Source organism: Hyperolius riggenbachi, chromosome 1 (assembly GCF_040937935.1).
Source record: "Hyperolius riggenbachi isolate aHypRig1 chromosome 1, aHypRig1.pri, whole genome shotgun sequence".
NCBI classification, from domain to species: domain Eukaryota; kingdom Metazoa; phylum Chordata; class Amphibia; order Anura; family Hyperoliidae; genus Hyperolius; species Hyperolius riggenbachi.
In genome coordinates this window covers 348,879,965-348,895,305 of record NC_090646.1, presented here as the reverse complement: position 1 = coordinate 348,895,305, position 15,341 = coordinate 348,879,965, and the positions used below count along the sequence as shown (strand labels likewise).

General features: G+C 45.2%; 1 protein-coding gene across 2 annotated transcripts in view; it reads right to left on the bottom strand.

Moving 5' to 3' along the window:
* The window catches only part of GNA11 (G protein subunit alpha 11), an 86,949-nt gene that overhangs the window by 24,547 nt on the left and 47,061 nt on the right, over positions 1-15,341 (bottom strand). For both annotated transcript variants that reach the window (XM_068271255.1, XM_068271256.1), the window contains exons 2-3: positions 5,464-5,648; positions 2,682-2,836 (exon numbers count right to left, since the gene is read on the bottom strand). In XM_068271255.1, the coding sequence (XP_068127356.1) occupies positions 2,682-2,836; positions 5,464-5,648 (340 nt within the window). The remainder of the gene's footprint in view (positions 1-2,681; positions 2,837-5,463; positions 5,649-15,341) is intronic.

The following is a 15,341-nucleotide window of genomic DNA, read 5'->3' as shown; positions in this document are numbered from 1 at the left end:
AGAGCTTTCAGCTTCAGCTCTGCCCCTCCTGACGTCAATCGCGGCGGTTCGCCGCCTCTGCCCGCCCCTCTCACTCTTCCTTCACAGAGAGGGTTGGGGAGAGGCGGCGATTGACATCAGGAGGGGGAAAGCTACAGCTGGAAGCTCTGCCCCTCAGCGCAGTCATGGATGTTTGCCCGGGGGATTTGGGGGCTCTGCAGCCCTCGTTTAGCAGCGGGGATGCGGCGGATTACTTGGGAGCACTGAAGCGAACTATGTTGGGGTCTAATTTTAACTAGGGCACCTGTAAATTAGTAGTAAAATGACAACCCCAATTTCCATCTTCCTCTGACTTCCTCCTGTACACTCCAGCTATAAAACACTCAATTCTACAATTTACTGTTATGACTCCAGATTCCTGTACAAGCATTTCATAGCAAAGGAGAAAGCAGCTGAACAGGATATGTTGCTTTCTGCTGCCATCTGACACACCAGTGTACAGTGCTACAGTACAAGCTTCCTACAATCCAACAAACCAAATGCTACTCCTTAGGTTATACCAATCTCTGGTGGAATGCTGGAAGGAAACAGAGGCCGATCATTGTATGCCTCTGTGCCCTAATATAATTTATCAAAACGCACCTCGGGTTCTCGTCAAATATGCTTTTATCACTATAAACATTTAAATGACTAATTATTCCAGCAAGCGCCTTAAAGAGGAACTTTACCAAAAAATAGTAGTAATAGTACCAATAATCTACATAATGTTGTTTAAAGGAACTCCGAGCTCTGAATAAAAACGAAATTGGTGACTCACCTGGGGTTTTCCACAGCGTCCATCTGTCTCTTCTCCCTGTGCCTTTCCAGAAATGGCTGCCCGGCGGCTCCCGGCGACACTGGGCCAGATTGTCGGGCTCCTCATCCTTAAACGTCACGGCTGTAGTCACCACGGTGGCCGACGTGACAGTACTGCACATGCGCGGTTTAATCGCGCATGCGCAGTACTGTCACGACGGCCACCGTGATGACGCGAGGCGGCCGGCATTGTGACGACAGCCATGACGTTTAAGGAAGAGAAGCCCGACACTTGGGCCCAGTGTCGTAGGGAGCCGCTGGGCAGCCATTTCTGGACAGGCCCAGGTAGAGCCAGATGGACGCCGTGGGACCTCCCGACCTACGGTGGGCTGCAGAAAGCCCCAGGTGAGTACCAATTTCGTTTTTACTCAGAGCTCGGAGTCTCTTTAATCCACAATAAGTACATAATCATCTTTACTACTGGCAGAGGAGAAAAACAAAAAAACTAGACAGCATATTATCTCTAACCACACCCATAAACAATTTAAAGACTCTGAAGTGCAATTTTTTTTTTTTAATTACTGAAAGGCACTTTTAGGATGCTGCCCTGTACCGCCGCTCAGAGCCCTGCCACGTGTCACGTGAAGTTATTACATTTAAAAAAAAATTCCAGGACTTCCTGAATAAAATGGCCACGACCCCTCTTCCCGTTTCCGGGTCGCAGCTCCAGCCTGGCTAATTTATCACAATGTTATGTGCCTGTCCGTGGAGAGCCCAGCGCTTCGCATCTCACATAAATAATTTAGCCAATCTCAATTTTTCAAGCCTATTCACTCCCCTGGAAAGTCCAGCGCTGCGCATCTTGCAGCTTCTCCCTCTCTGCAGCTGTATGACTCACTCGCTCTGTGCGAGGAGTCTCACAGGCACGGGGGCGTGCATCAGGGGAGGAATAATTCAGGGCTGAATGAGCAGAGGGGTGGGAAGAGGTTGTGATCGACACAGCTAGAGGCTGAGCTACTGCACACAGCTCTGCCTCCTCCTGCCCCTTCATGGCAGCAAAATCTACGACCTGGAAATTCGTACGATTTTTCCTGTAAATTTCCGGGGCATAAATAGGGTTTTTTTTAGCGGGAATGCAGCAATTCTGCTTGGATCAAGCAGATGGAGTGAACTGAAAAAGCAGGTAAAAAAAAAAAGAAAAAAGTAAGACTTCAGGGTTTCTTTAATAGGCTAAAAGGTTGTGCTATACAAATGCACACAGGGAGATACTGGTTACTTAGCAGTTGGAAGCAGACATTCTTTCCCACAATGCAACATTCTCCCCCCCCCCCCCCCCAACTATTTGAGAAAAGGTAAAGATTTTTCAAGGGAAAGGGGGGTGTCAGCTACTGATAGGGATTAACCAATTTTTGTTCCTCTTTAAAATGAACTTGTCTCAATCTTTTTGAGGAGTGCAACTCAGGCCTGAATGTAACTACCACCATATAGCTAGAGATAGTGGCAGGTGGCTATAGTAGGGCAAGCTCAGGGGGTAGGGACTGAATTTACAATTCAAAACAGAGTCCCACTCCATAAACAAATGGACACAGGTTCATTGTAAAAACCCAGTGTAAGGTGTAAGCCCCCAACATGTCCCAAAACACATCCTGAAGTGTGCCTAAAATTGTATTTAGCCTTCCATAGATACAACACAATCACAAAACACTCACAGCATTGAATGGTTTACAAAGACACCAATTAAGTCAAACAGAATTTTGAAGTTTGTAGTCCAGAGTTTTCACAGGAAACCACATCTTTATCGCTTTCTAGAAATACTTTTTCAAAAATGTTTTCTACTGTATAGCAGTTCACAAAGCACTCCTGTAGCGAGTGAAATATCTACAACAGACGAGTTAAAAGAGACTTACTATTTGGCAGAGTCTGACAGCTGGTATTCCCGTCGCCGGTCATAGCACTCTTGGATACCTGGGTCACTCCACAGGTGTTTGATTGCACTAATGTATGGCTGTTCAAAAGTACATACTTTCTCCACATCAACTTCTCTCACAATGAGTGCATTGGCCTGTAGATGAAGCAGTAACATGTTCAGTTAGTGAAAATGAGGTTTTTACTTTTCCTTCTCCCATCAGGTGATGTAAATAGAATGCCGCCACTACTACTGAGCTGCGAAATGGGTTTCAAAGCAGAAATAGCCTAGAAATATAATTAATAACAATCTGGATACTCCAAGGTCACTGATTTGCAAACCTGGTTTACACAGGACCCAGAGACCATTTTCAACCCACCAACAATGTAAATCATGGGCAGGTGATTCCTTTTTTTAAAAAGGAAAATTCCACTTTAAGAGGTTTACAACACATATTACAACTCATTTTCTGTAAATTAATATATTTAAACATTGTCCACTTTGATCTGCAGGCAGCAAAGATTTTCCAGAACTGTAAGTAAATTCAAACTACACTTCGTTTCAGCTACTGCCTTTATGAACTGTAGCAAAGCAACAGTACTTTAAAAAAAAAAAAAGTGTATCTGAGGCGATATGTGACATGACGACATAAACGTGTATGTACAGGGCAAGACATTAATAACCAAGGCTGTTCATCCTTTTTATTTTGCTGCCAGAAAGGCCTTAAGTTTTTTTCAACTGGAAAACTACAAGTGGAACTAGTCACTACATATAACAGGGGTACAGAACCTTGGCTCTGCGACTGTTAAGGAACTACAAGTCCCACAATGCTTTGCTGGAGTGATGGCAACAATAATGATTAACCACTTAAGGACCAGAGGCTTTACCTATCCCCCCTCCCCCCAGTGACCAGGCTATTTTTTTTGTGCAAATTAGGCCACTGTAGCTCACTGCAGGGCCATACAACTCAGCACACAAGTGATTTCCCCCCCCCCCTTTTCTGCCCGCCAACAGAGCATTCTGTTGGTGGGCTCTGATCGCTACTGGGCTGTTTTTTTATTTGGGTTTTTTTTTTATAATAAATTTCAGTTTGTTTGTTTTTTATCCACGGCCCTCCCTCGCCCTGCCAGTCAATCACCGCGATCGACTGTCATAGGCATTAGCCTATGATGACCGATCGCTCCTGTGCCTCCCAGGGGGACAGCCGTGTCACACAGCTGTCCCCAGTACAGCTCTGCCGTATATCGCAAGCACTGTACATTGTAAATAGACGACGGTTTGGCCGTCAAACAGTCTCCTGTCGGTGATCGCAGCTGGGAGACTGATGACGGAGCTGAGCTCCATCATTCAAGCGGAGATGCGGAGACTTCTATAGGATTTTGCAGTTTAAATTCTGCAACATTTCAATTACATGCTTGTTTTTAAGACAAAATCCTGGCTTAAAACCAGGAACTCCGCTTTTGATGGATAAGAATAAAATGCCTTGACTATTGTTAAACATAAAGGTGGAAGTGCAGAAAAACTAATTGTAAGCCAGATGTCTACCCATAGTATTATATCTGACACCCTTCCCATACATGTAAATTTAATTTGTATACATTCTGAAGAATAGCTTGAACACAAAGTGGCTCCGCTCTGTTTCACGGTTTAAAATACAGAGTGTGGTTTGTAAACTGAAAATATTGGAGCATGAATGAGAATAATAATAATAATAATAATAATAATAATAATAATAATAATCCATACTACACAAAATTCACTATATCCAATTATTTTTTTTAAAGCTTCGGTGTCACTTTAAGCCTCGCTTGTTTAACACCTGGGCATTAGGGATGAGCTCAGCTTGTCCAGTAACACCGCGGTGGATTGCTCGGGCCCTGGTGGGCCGATTTGAATAATTTTTTTGAAATACACAGCTAGCACTTTGCTAGCGCCGCGAAAGAGCCCCCTCTTCACCCCCCACAGACCCCTTGCACAGCCTGGCCAATAACCGCCAGGCTGCGCTATGGCTTGCATCAGGACTCCCTGTGACGTCTCGACGTCGATGACGTCATTCAGTTTGTCGCCATGGCGACGAGGGAAGCCCTGCAGGAAATCCGGTTCAGAACAGAATTTCCTGATGGGTATGATCGCCGGCGGCGATCGGAAGAGGTAGGGGGATGCCACAGGGAGAGGAGAATGATGTAGCTAGCGCTAGGCTAGCTACATGGAAAAAAAAAATTAGGTTAAAAAAAAACCTCCCAGGGTCATGCGCCGCATATAATCAGAACGCCAGGGAGGTTAACAAATCAATGACTATGGGCAGCACAGTTGCGCAACACTGTTCTCCCCATGTCTGTGTGTTTTCTTCATTTACAAAACTAACTAATACTGTAGAATATATCCATTTACAAGCATGCAGCTAATCCAGTCTGACTTCAGTCAGAGAACCTGATCCGCATGCTTGTTCAGGGGCTGTGGCTGAAAGTATTATAGACACAGCATAAGCAGGAGAGTCCGGCAACTGGTATTATTTTAAAAGGAAAAATCCATAGCCTTCTCAGTTTAGGTTCCCTTTAAATGTAGAGTTATAGATTAAGGGTGTGTACACACACCTACAATTTGGATTGGCCAATTTTACCGCTTCCATGTAGCATGAGAACTACAAAATCTGTTCATAATATTCAAAATCTGTTGGCCCTCATACTTCAGGGAAGTGGTAAAATGTAATGGTTGTACACCAAGCATCAAAAGAAATGGTCAGAAACTTTCTAAATGGTCTGCGCACAAAAAACACATCTTACCTTGTTCTGTTCATACTTGTAAAGAATTTTCAGTGTTTCCATGGCACGGATCATTGACTGCATGGCAGTGAAGATATTCTGAAAAACGAGCTTGGTGAAACTCTTCTTGTCTTCTTCTGAATAGCCAGAACCATGAATTATTCTCATCTGTTTAATGAAGGTGCTCTTTCCACTTTCTCCTGTACCTAAAGACCAAGCAAAACAATCTTCAGAATGGCCACAAAACTGGACATGCAATAAGCGAGAGACGATTAGGAGGTAGTGCGGCCTTCCTGAAGATACCAAGCAAATACAAATCTGTGGAGGGGCCATCGCCTGCCTCCCCACCTGGCAGCAGAGATCACACCTATCCCACTGGCGCATGTCCTGCCATGTCCGATTGTTTACTTCATGCCACAGGTTTCCTCCTCCCTGTATAGTCTTCTCTTCCTGATCATGTGACAAGCTGAAGTTAAGCACTAGAGGTCCGGCAGCATACACACCAGACCTCTAGTGTTAACAGCACAGGAAGGAAAACCATGGCATGAAATAAACCCCTAGAAAAAGGAGGACGACACGTCAGCGGGACAGTACTGCCAACACTGCGTCCGTTATCGCCATATCAAATGCTGCTAGAGAAGCTCCTGGCCAGCGGCAAATCAAGCAAAATTTTGCTTGATTGAATCTGCTATACATCGACCAATTAAAATAGCCTAGTGTATGGCCAGCTTAAAGGATACCAGATGTGAAATAACCTAGAGAAAAAGGGGGGGCATATACGGTTACCTGTGCTGTTGCCTACCGCTCCCCCCGTTCTCCTTCCTGCCCAGCAGTTTACCTAAAAACCCCTTACCCTAATGGACCAGAGCAAAGTTTCACAATTGAGCGCTCCTCTCATTCTTTAGAAAATGCCACAATGTCACCATTATAGAAAGCAAACAACCAGGGCTATTCAAAAGTGTATGTTTTGTAAGCTACCCATTTATTTTTGCAGAAACTTTCCCACGTTTGATCATAATTTTTAATTTTTTTTATTTTTTTTTAATGATGGATTGAGTTTGTACCCATTATGTGACATGCTTGCAAGCTATAAGACACAGCAAAATGTATTCTAGAACTTGTTTCAATTAAATTGAGGTAAGATATACCTCATTTACAGTCCATAGTTTGTGAGTGGGCACTCCATCCAAAAAGCCGGGTGCTTGATATAGTGGTATAGACAATACTACAAATTATCAAGGTTCACGAGAGATATCAGCACACGGATTTGCAACAAGCAGCATGCTCTTTATGGTGCTCTTGTAAACACATGCTTTAATAAAGGGGGACAGTGCATGGCCCACCAAACAATTGTCGGTATCTTGTGGAGCCACAGCACAATAAAGAGCATACATCTCATTGCAAATTGGTGTGCAGAGCTCTCTCGTGAACACCAATATCTCGCTTAATAATAAACTGGATGTACAGTAATCCATTATTTGAGGTGCGCCTATGGCTTTTTTGTACTAATTGTTCTAATTGTTACAGCATCATTATTGATTGCATAGCCTTTCCAGCACTGGGATTCACTGAACATATTCAGCAAGAGGTTGTCAAATAGGTTGTTGTGGCCACACTCCTGTCCATGTACAAGCGTGGCCATACTGCGGAGGTGCAAGTGTCCAATCCTTTCTGACCCCGGACACCATAAAGCTGCTCATCCATGCCCTCATCTCCCGCCTAGGATTACTGCAGTCTCTTCTTTCTGGCCTACCCTTGAAATGCATTGCCCCCTTTCAATCAGTTATGAACACGGCTACCAGACTCATTCATTCTTCTCAATGCTCCGCATTCACATTACCGCTCTGTAAATGCCTGCAATGGCTCCCTATCCGATTCAGGATAAGTTTCAAGATTCTATGCCTGGCCTATAAATCTGCACAAAACCTGCCCTACCTACATCATGGAGCTTGTACACAGGTAGACTCCAGGTCACCCCCTCCTGTCCTCCAATGACCTTAGCCCAACTGCCCGTGCATTTCTCACTCCCACACGCTCCTGCAGGATTTTTCAAGAGCTGTCCCCACCCTCCACCACTTTCAAGCAGACTGTCAAAACCCACCTCTCCAAGATATCCAACTGCCACACAGTAACTCTCTACTGAATACTTATTCTACAGCGCTACCTAGCGTGTCCACCTCCCCTTAGATTGTAAGCCTTTGGCAAGGTCCTCCCTTCTCTAGTGTTAAGATTGTGTGTTAAGATTGTGTGCGTCTTTCCTATGACTGTCTTGTACTTTTATTGCAGGGACTACCTAACCAGCCCAAAAATCACATGATGATGTATTTCGCATCCAGTTTGCCTTGTCCTATGTTGTATAACCTCGTTACGTCTGTCATTTTTTGTATCATTGTATATGTATTTGTCCAGCGCTGTGTGATAGGTTAGCACTTTATAAATGAAACAACAACTGAAAATGCCTGCGCAGTAGCACAAAGCCGCTTGTGCATGGCTTTGTGCTACTATGCAGGCGCTTATCAAGCCTGCACAGTACAACTGCACTCATACATGGTCGAGAGCATGGCCTCAAAGAAGAGAGGCCTGGCAAGCAGTGGCAGGGTAGAGGAGGTTCATTTGTTCAGTACAGTATTTAAAAATTTGGAGTCCCCCCAATATAAAATTGCAACTACCAAAGGCAGTTCTCAAGTGCTGGAGGTCTATGGTCCCAACCAGCTTCCACACTCTGGAGGTTAAGGTCCCAACCTCAATATCTTTAGGAGCTGCTCAGCTCACTCTGCTTAATGCCTGGTACACACAATGAGATTTTCTGGCAGATTTACTGACAGATCAATGATTTCCAACATGTCCGATCTGATTTCTGATCGATTTTCCGTTCAATTCTATGGAAATTTGAACGGAAATCAGATTGGACAGGTTGCAAATAAACAATCTGGCAGTAATTCTGCCAGAAAAGATCATCGCGGCCGCTGATTGGCCGGCGGGACCACATGATGCGGAGTGTCTCGCTCCGCATCACGTGGTCCCGCCGGCCAATCAGCGCCACTCTGGGGCCTAACGCGGCTCACTCTACCGTCCTCTCCCGCACCACCATACGTTGCGTTAGGTGCATGTTATGCGACCTTAACGTAGCACCTAACGCAATGTCTTAGTGTGTAAGTAGCCTAAAGGTCCCCCTAACTGCCTTGTATCGCCATTATTATTAAAAATGAGAAAAAACGATTTTAAAAGTCAAGATTTTTATTACCAAAAGCTTTGACACACATGGTAACTTTTGGGCCCAATGCTTTCTAAGCTAGTTATCAGATGGTAAAGTAAAGGCTTGTACAGACGTCAAATTTTTCGAAACGACCGGTCGTTTGGTTGACTGGATTTGAACGATCCACCAAGCGGATTGTTGAAATCCAATATTGTCAGCTGAACGACCGACCGTACACACGCCCGATTTGACGTCCAAACGACCGGACGTTCAAGCGTCCAAACGACCAGTCGTTTGGAAAAATCCGACGTGTGTATGTACCTTTACACATAATCTCACACATGTACTTACAATGATTACCTACTTTAAAAAAAAAAAAAAAACCTTGCTAGTAAGAAATGGTCATGTGACTGCTTTTTGTGCTTCATCACAGGTACTGTGCCTAATATCATATGGGTGGATTGCAAGGCTAGGAGGCAGCAAGGAAGCGTGGCCACATAACTACTGATAAGATGTTTAGGAGCTTTTTTTTCTTTAGCACTAAAGCAAAGCAACTAAGTGGTTATTCATAAGCTAACCATGTTAGCATTCTCACCTTGCACCACTTTTAAATACTAGTCAGGTATATACACGTTAGTTTCTCATGGTACACTGTAGTTTTCTATCACAACCCAAAACTGCCCAGGATAGGGATAGGAACAATAGACTACAAGCTCCACCGAGGAAGATGAGCTTCAGACACACACTAGGCAATCTCAGCTGACAAAAGGTGGCCACACACCATACAATTTTTTAAATATCTGTTCAATTTAAGAATCTCAATCATTTTTCTGACTAACATTTCAAAAATATGACCAATGTACCACACACACACCTACGTTCAATTTTTTCCTCATTTATAATAAAAATTGCTAGGTTGTGTATATTAATAAATTAAATATCCAACACACACACCATACAATCTTTAGTGGAAATTGAAGAGAAATATCTGGCTTTCCGGATCGATTTAAATAAAAAAAAAAAAAAAATGGGAAATCCGATCTGATTTTTAAGTCGAATGAAAAAAAAAAAAAAAAAAAGCTTTTGATTTTTTCGAGAGATACGATAGTTATCAAATTATTGTAAAATCGGATCATTTTATTGTATGGTGTGTGGCCATCTTAACTCAGTCAAAAGTCTAGCATGTGTACAGCTGTTCCATGACATTTAGCGATTTACCACCTCTAATTGCTTAATGACACCGAATGAAATCATTGGGTTTTCTTTAACCAACACCACCTGACAGAAGTAGCTGGTTTATACTCTGCCCCTTCATCCCTCCCCCACCTCTCTATTAAGCAGCGTATGTGGCTCCGCTATGGCACTCATACCCTGAACTATTGCCTTTAATGATCAATGGGCAGTTGTTTGATTGCTATGCACCTTTAGTGGATTGTGTATGCACCTTTAGTGAAGTGAATTAATGTACAGTACTAATGGAAAGTGCTACAGAAATTGTCAGTGCTATACAAGAACATAATAATAATAATAATTAATAATAATAGTGATAATAATAATAATGAAATGCGCTTTGAGTCCTATGGGAGAAAAGCGCTTTACAAATGTTATTGTATTGCTATTGTAATGAAGCATCATCATTACTTTATTACAGGGTTGAGGTGCAGAAGCCTGGAAGTCCAAAATTGTTGGAGATCCAATTTAAATATGCAAGATCATTGCTATGCAGTGTTGTATCTGACAAGGACTTTTAATAAATAGGAGCGTAACCTACACCATCAGCATACACACAGTATTCCCTCAGACACTTTTGTACTAAAAAGCCTACATCAAGTTTAGAGAGGCAAAGTGCAAAGCTTGTCAGACCTAAAATGCTCAAGATGCCAGGGATGAGAAAGATGCCTAATTTGGAGAATTTAAAAGGCATTGGCAAGTAACATAACTTGGCTGTTGGTGCTAAATTTTAATCATAGAATCAAGTATGAAAACGGCAAGGGGTTTAGTTCTTACTTGCAAAAGGCAGGCAGTATGTGAAATGTTGCAACAAACATATACATTATACTGTACTGTGCAAGTCTTTGTCCACCAAAGAGAACAAGGTTGAAAGTTATTTGAGTAATGTGTTCCTTAGTAAACATACTTAAAGGACTTACGAGGCCAAATTCTGCCCCCAAAACCTAAAAAAAGTTAACTACCTGCATGAGTTTGTATGGCACGGAGGACGCCGTCCGCGCCCTCCGTGCCGTTCCGCCTGGTCCCCTCTGCGCAATAGCCCCCCGAAAGGCTGCGACCCCACGGTCCGGGTCGGGATCTGCAGCCTGCAGAAAGATGGCCGCCGGAGCTGGCCACGGCTGCGCAGTCCGCATAGCCGTTACTGCGGCTGCGCAGCTCTAGGGCCAACCCTCCGATCCATGCTGCCTTTTACGTGGATCGGGGGGTTGGCCCTGGAGCTGCGCAGCCGCAGTAGCGGCTATGCGGACTGCGCAGCCGTGGCCAGCTCCGGCGGCCATCTTTCTGCAGGCTGCAGATCCCGACCCGGACCGTGGGGTCGCAGCCTTTCGGGGGGCTATTGCGCAGAGGGGACCAGGCAGAACGGCACGGAGGGCGCGGACGGCGTCCTCCGTGCCATACAAACTCATGCAGGTAGTTAACTTTTTTTAGGTTTTGGGGGCAGAATTTGGCCTCGCAAGTCCTTTAATGAGGTGGATTAAGACATTAACAATCGACTCACAAGACAGATATTCAAAAAACAAAACAAAAAAAAACAAAAAAGACAGATTTCCTTTTAAACAAATAATCACTGTACACATTTAGGCTCCCTGCACGCTGCAAATCCGTTTTGCGATTCAGATTTGCGATTCCAATTCTCCCTGAATGCAATGAACAGAAAAATGGAGGAAAAAAAAATGCAGCATGCAGTAACGATTAAATATCGGAATCGCATGCAGTGTGCAGAAAGTCTTAAGCTGACACAGAGTTCTCATTAAGGGCCTTTTCCCACTGCACAGCTGAATCGCAAAATCGCTAGGGTTGCTATTCGATTTGTAAATCACAATCGCTTGCTGGAGCGATTTTAAAGAGGGATAATGCAATGCAAACGAAAAATCGCAATCGCATAACAAAATTAAGGAGCATGGAGTTTGTGATTTGTGATTGCGATTGCTAATGGAAAAAGGGCCCTAGGACTGCATTCTAGAAAAGGGAAATTTAAAGGATGCTAATCATGTGGCGCTTTGTTTAGTGAAGCGCACACGCAGCACACAGAAGACGGAGGTATTGGCGTGCTTCTGAGGCACTAACTATGCGCCGGCCAGAAGCGAAGAAGGAAGGACATAGAAGGTCACCAAAGTCACCGGACACAGGCATGGATATTACAACAAAGGCGGCAGACGGAGGGATCCAGGAGGAACGGACGGTATGTACTTTTTACCCCCCACACACTGCATCTATCATTTTTACCAGAACATTTCCGTTCTTGTATCCTTTAATGCAAGATTCTCAACTTCAACAATAACTCAGATTCTAGGAGGTATAATCGAATACAGTCCATGAGTTCTTACAATCTGTATGTGGAAGAAAAGCATGAGGCCTCCATACACAAAATCATGGTTCACACTAGACCTAAATGCAGATAGTTTTCCAGAGCAGAGACAAGCAGGCATCAGGTTCTAATAAGGTCAGTTTCCACTGCTGTGATTTGCACCGTTTTCTCACATGCGATTTGGATGGAGAAACTCCGGCTGTTGAAATAAATAGGCTACCGTCCAAATTGCATACAGGGAAACAACCCCCCCCCCCCCCCCCAAAAAAAAAAAGGTATGGCATGCTGCATAATTTTGCATCATGCATGTGTTTCCATATAGCCGTGCGGGCATGCAATTTGGCAATTGGGCCTTATGGATTTCCATTTTCAATTTACCCAGTTCGGCCCCTAGTTCAGGCATCGGATAAGCCCCCCACTCTCCATCCCGGTATAGATAGCCAGGTGTGCCTCCAATATTAAGTAGCCCCATCCCCAGTTTAGGCAGCCAGCTGTGACTACAATATTAGGCAGCACTCTCTGTAGTATATGTTCCCCTCTCTCTATGCAGAGTTGTGAGCGGAGCATATTAATGAGGTTACACACCTGCTCTCCGCTTACAGCGCTAATCTCTTTTCTGCCACAAGACCAGCATCCTCTTACTGGCTACAGCGGCGTCTCGTCATATGTCCCAATGTCACATGACAAGACACCGCTGCAGTCATGGAGATGGGACAATGGTCATGCAGCTGAAGGGAGATTGGTACTGGAAGCTGAGAGCAGGTGTGTAAACTCAATATGCTCCTCTCGCAATGCTGCATAGAGAGAGGGAGAGAACAAGTAGGGAGGCAGACAGGGCTGTGGAGTCAGTACAAAAATCATCCGACTCCAACTCAGTTTATGAAACCACCGACTCAAACTCTGACTCTAGGCACCCAAAATTGTTCGACTCCACAGCCCTGGAGGCAGACAATGAATCGAGCTCTGCATCAGCCAGTCACATTAAAAAGTTAAACCACCTGAACACAGCCCATAGGTTGTACTTTGCCTCTGGCTGGTCTAAAGACTATAGTTATACCATTCTGTTTTTATTTACAAATTAAAGCGGAATATAACCCTGCATTTCAACTTTGCTCTAAAACATTATTTACAGTATATTATATGCAACCAGCATTTTTTTTTTACTAGACCAGCATTGGAAGGGTTACACGGAGTTTTAAAGTTCCTGGAGAGAACTGCAGACGCATCCGAAGCTTACATACAGGGACGTTTCTTGGCCCGTTCAGCCGGTTCTGCTGAACGGGGCGCCGATGAGAGACAGATTGGGGAGGGGGGGGGGGGGGGGGAGCCAGGCAGAAGCAGAAGGATGTGACTGCTAGGAGCCGGTGACGCGCTGATGCGGTGCAGCGAGAGGCAGGAGGAGCTGTGCGCACCAGCGCGATCACCGGCAGACGCGTTTCTCAAGGGGTGCAGGTATGTGAAGTGCTATGGGCGCCATGCCTGCACCCAACCTCTGACTCTGCAGCCTCTGTGCGCCCGCCGCCACCGCAGCCACTCAGACCTTCGATCAGGGGCGAAGTGAAGAGAGAAGGCGCATGGCACGCGGACAAAGTACCGACCGCAATTGCAGAAGTGACGTCATTAGTCACTTCCCTCATTTGAAGCGCAGACGGGTGTGTGCGTACCATGCGCCCTTTCCTCACTTCGCTGCCGATTGGAGGTCTGATTGCTTCAGCCTTCAAATGACATGAAGCCAGCATGGACGGGTGGCGGTGGGTGACGGCGGCGCTGATCTTATTAAGAAACTGAGTAGGGGCGGGGGCACCGCAACTATCAATACCTAACCTACGGGGGTCCCCGTCACTACTTAAAGGGATACTGTGGGGGGGGGGGGGGGGGGGAGTCGGGGGAAAATGAGCTGAACTTACCCGGGGCTTCTAATGGTCCCCCGCAGACATCCTGTGTTGGCGCAGCCACTCCCCAATGCTCCGGCCCCACCTCCGGTTCACTTCTGGAATTTCTGACTTTAAAGTCAGAAAACCACTGCGCCTGCGTTGCCGTGTCCTCGCTCCCGCTGTCACCAGGAGTGTACTGCGCAGACACAGACCATACTGGGCCTGCGCTGTGCACTCTTGATGACATCAGCTGGATCGAGGACCTGGCAACGCAGGCGCAGTGGTTTTCTGACTTTAAAGTCAGAAATTCCAGAAGTGAACCGGAGGTGGGGCCGGAGCATTGGGGAGTGGCTGCGCCAACACAGGATGTCTGCGGGGGACCATTAGAAGCCCTGGGTAAGTTCAGCTCATTTTCCCCCGACCCCCCTACAGTATCCCTTTTACCTACGGGTCCCTGGTACTGCCTAACCTAGGAGGTCCCTGTCACTATCAAACCTAGGGGGTCTCTGTCACTACCTGATCTTGGGGTCCCTGTCACTACCTAACCTAGCAGGTCCATGTCACTACATGATCTTGCGGTCCCTGTCACTACCTAACCTTGGGGTCCCTGTCACTACATAACCTTGGGGGGTCTCTGTCACTGCCTTACCTGTGGGTCCCTGCCACTATCTAACCTAGGGGGTCCCTGTCACTACATGACCTGGGAAGGCACCTGTCCCTACCTAAACTGGGGATCCCTGTCACAACCTAACCTTGGGGGGGCCCTGTCACTAAACCTGGGGAGACACCTATCACTGTCTAAACTGGGGTCCCTATCACTACCTAACCTGGGGGGGGGGGGGGGGGGCATATTTTTTAACTCTCGAACTGGGTGAAATTTAGCCTAGAAACTGCCCTGCTTACATAGATACATTTATGTAAACAAAATGTATCTAAGTGTGGAATGCGACTCACTCTGACTGAGAAGTAGCTGGAGGACAGCCAAAGAGTGTGTAACATTTATCACTTGTTACATTCTATTTAGTTAAATGTATTTATCTGAACTTCTGCATATCTCTCCACGGATCTTTAAACCTCTGTGTTTAACCCTTCCAATGCTGGTCTAGTAAAAAAAAATGCTGGTTGCATATAATATGCTGTAAATAATGTATTAGAGCAAAGTTGAAATGCAGGGTTATATTTCGCTTTAAAATGGGGTGCATGGTTTTCAAGTCAGTATATACAATTTAAATATATTATTACAGACTTCCACTTCAGTAACCCAAGAATAAGATCCAACTTCAAACAAAAA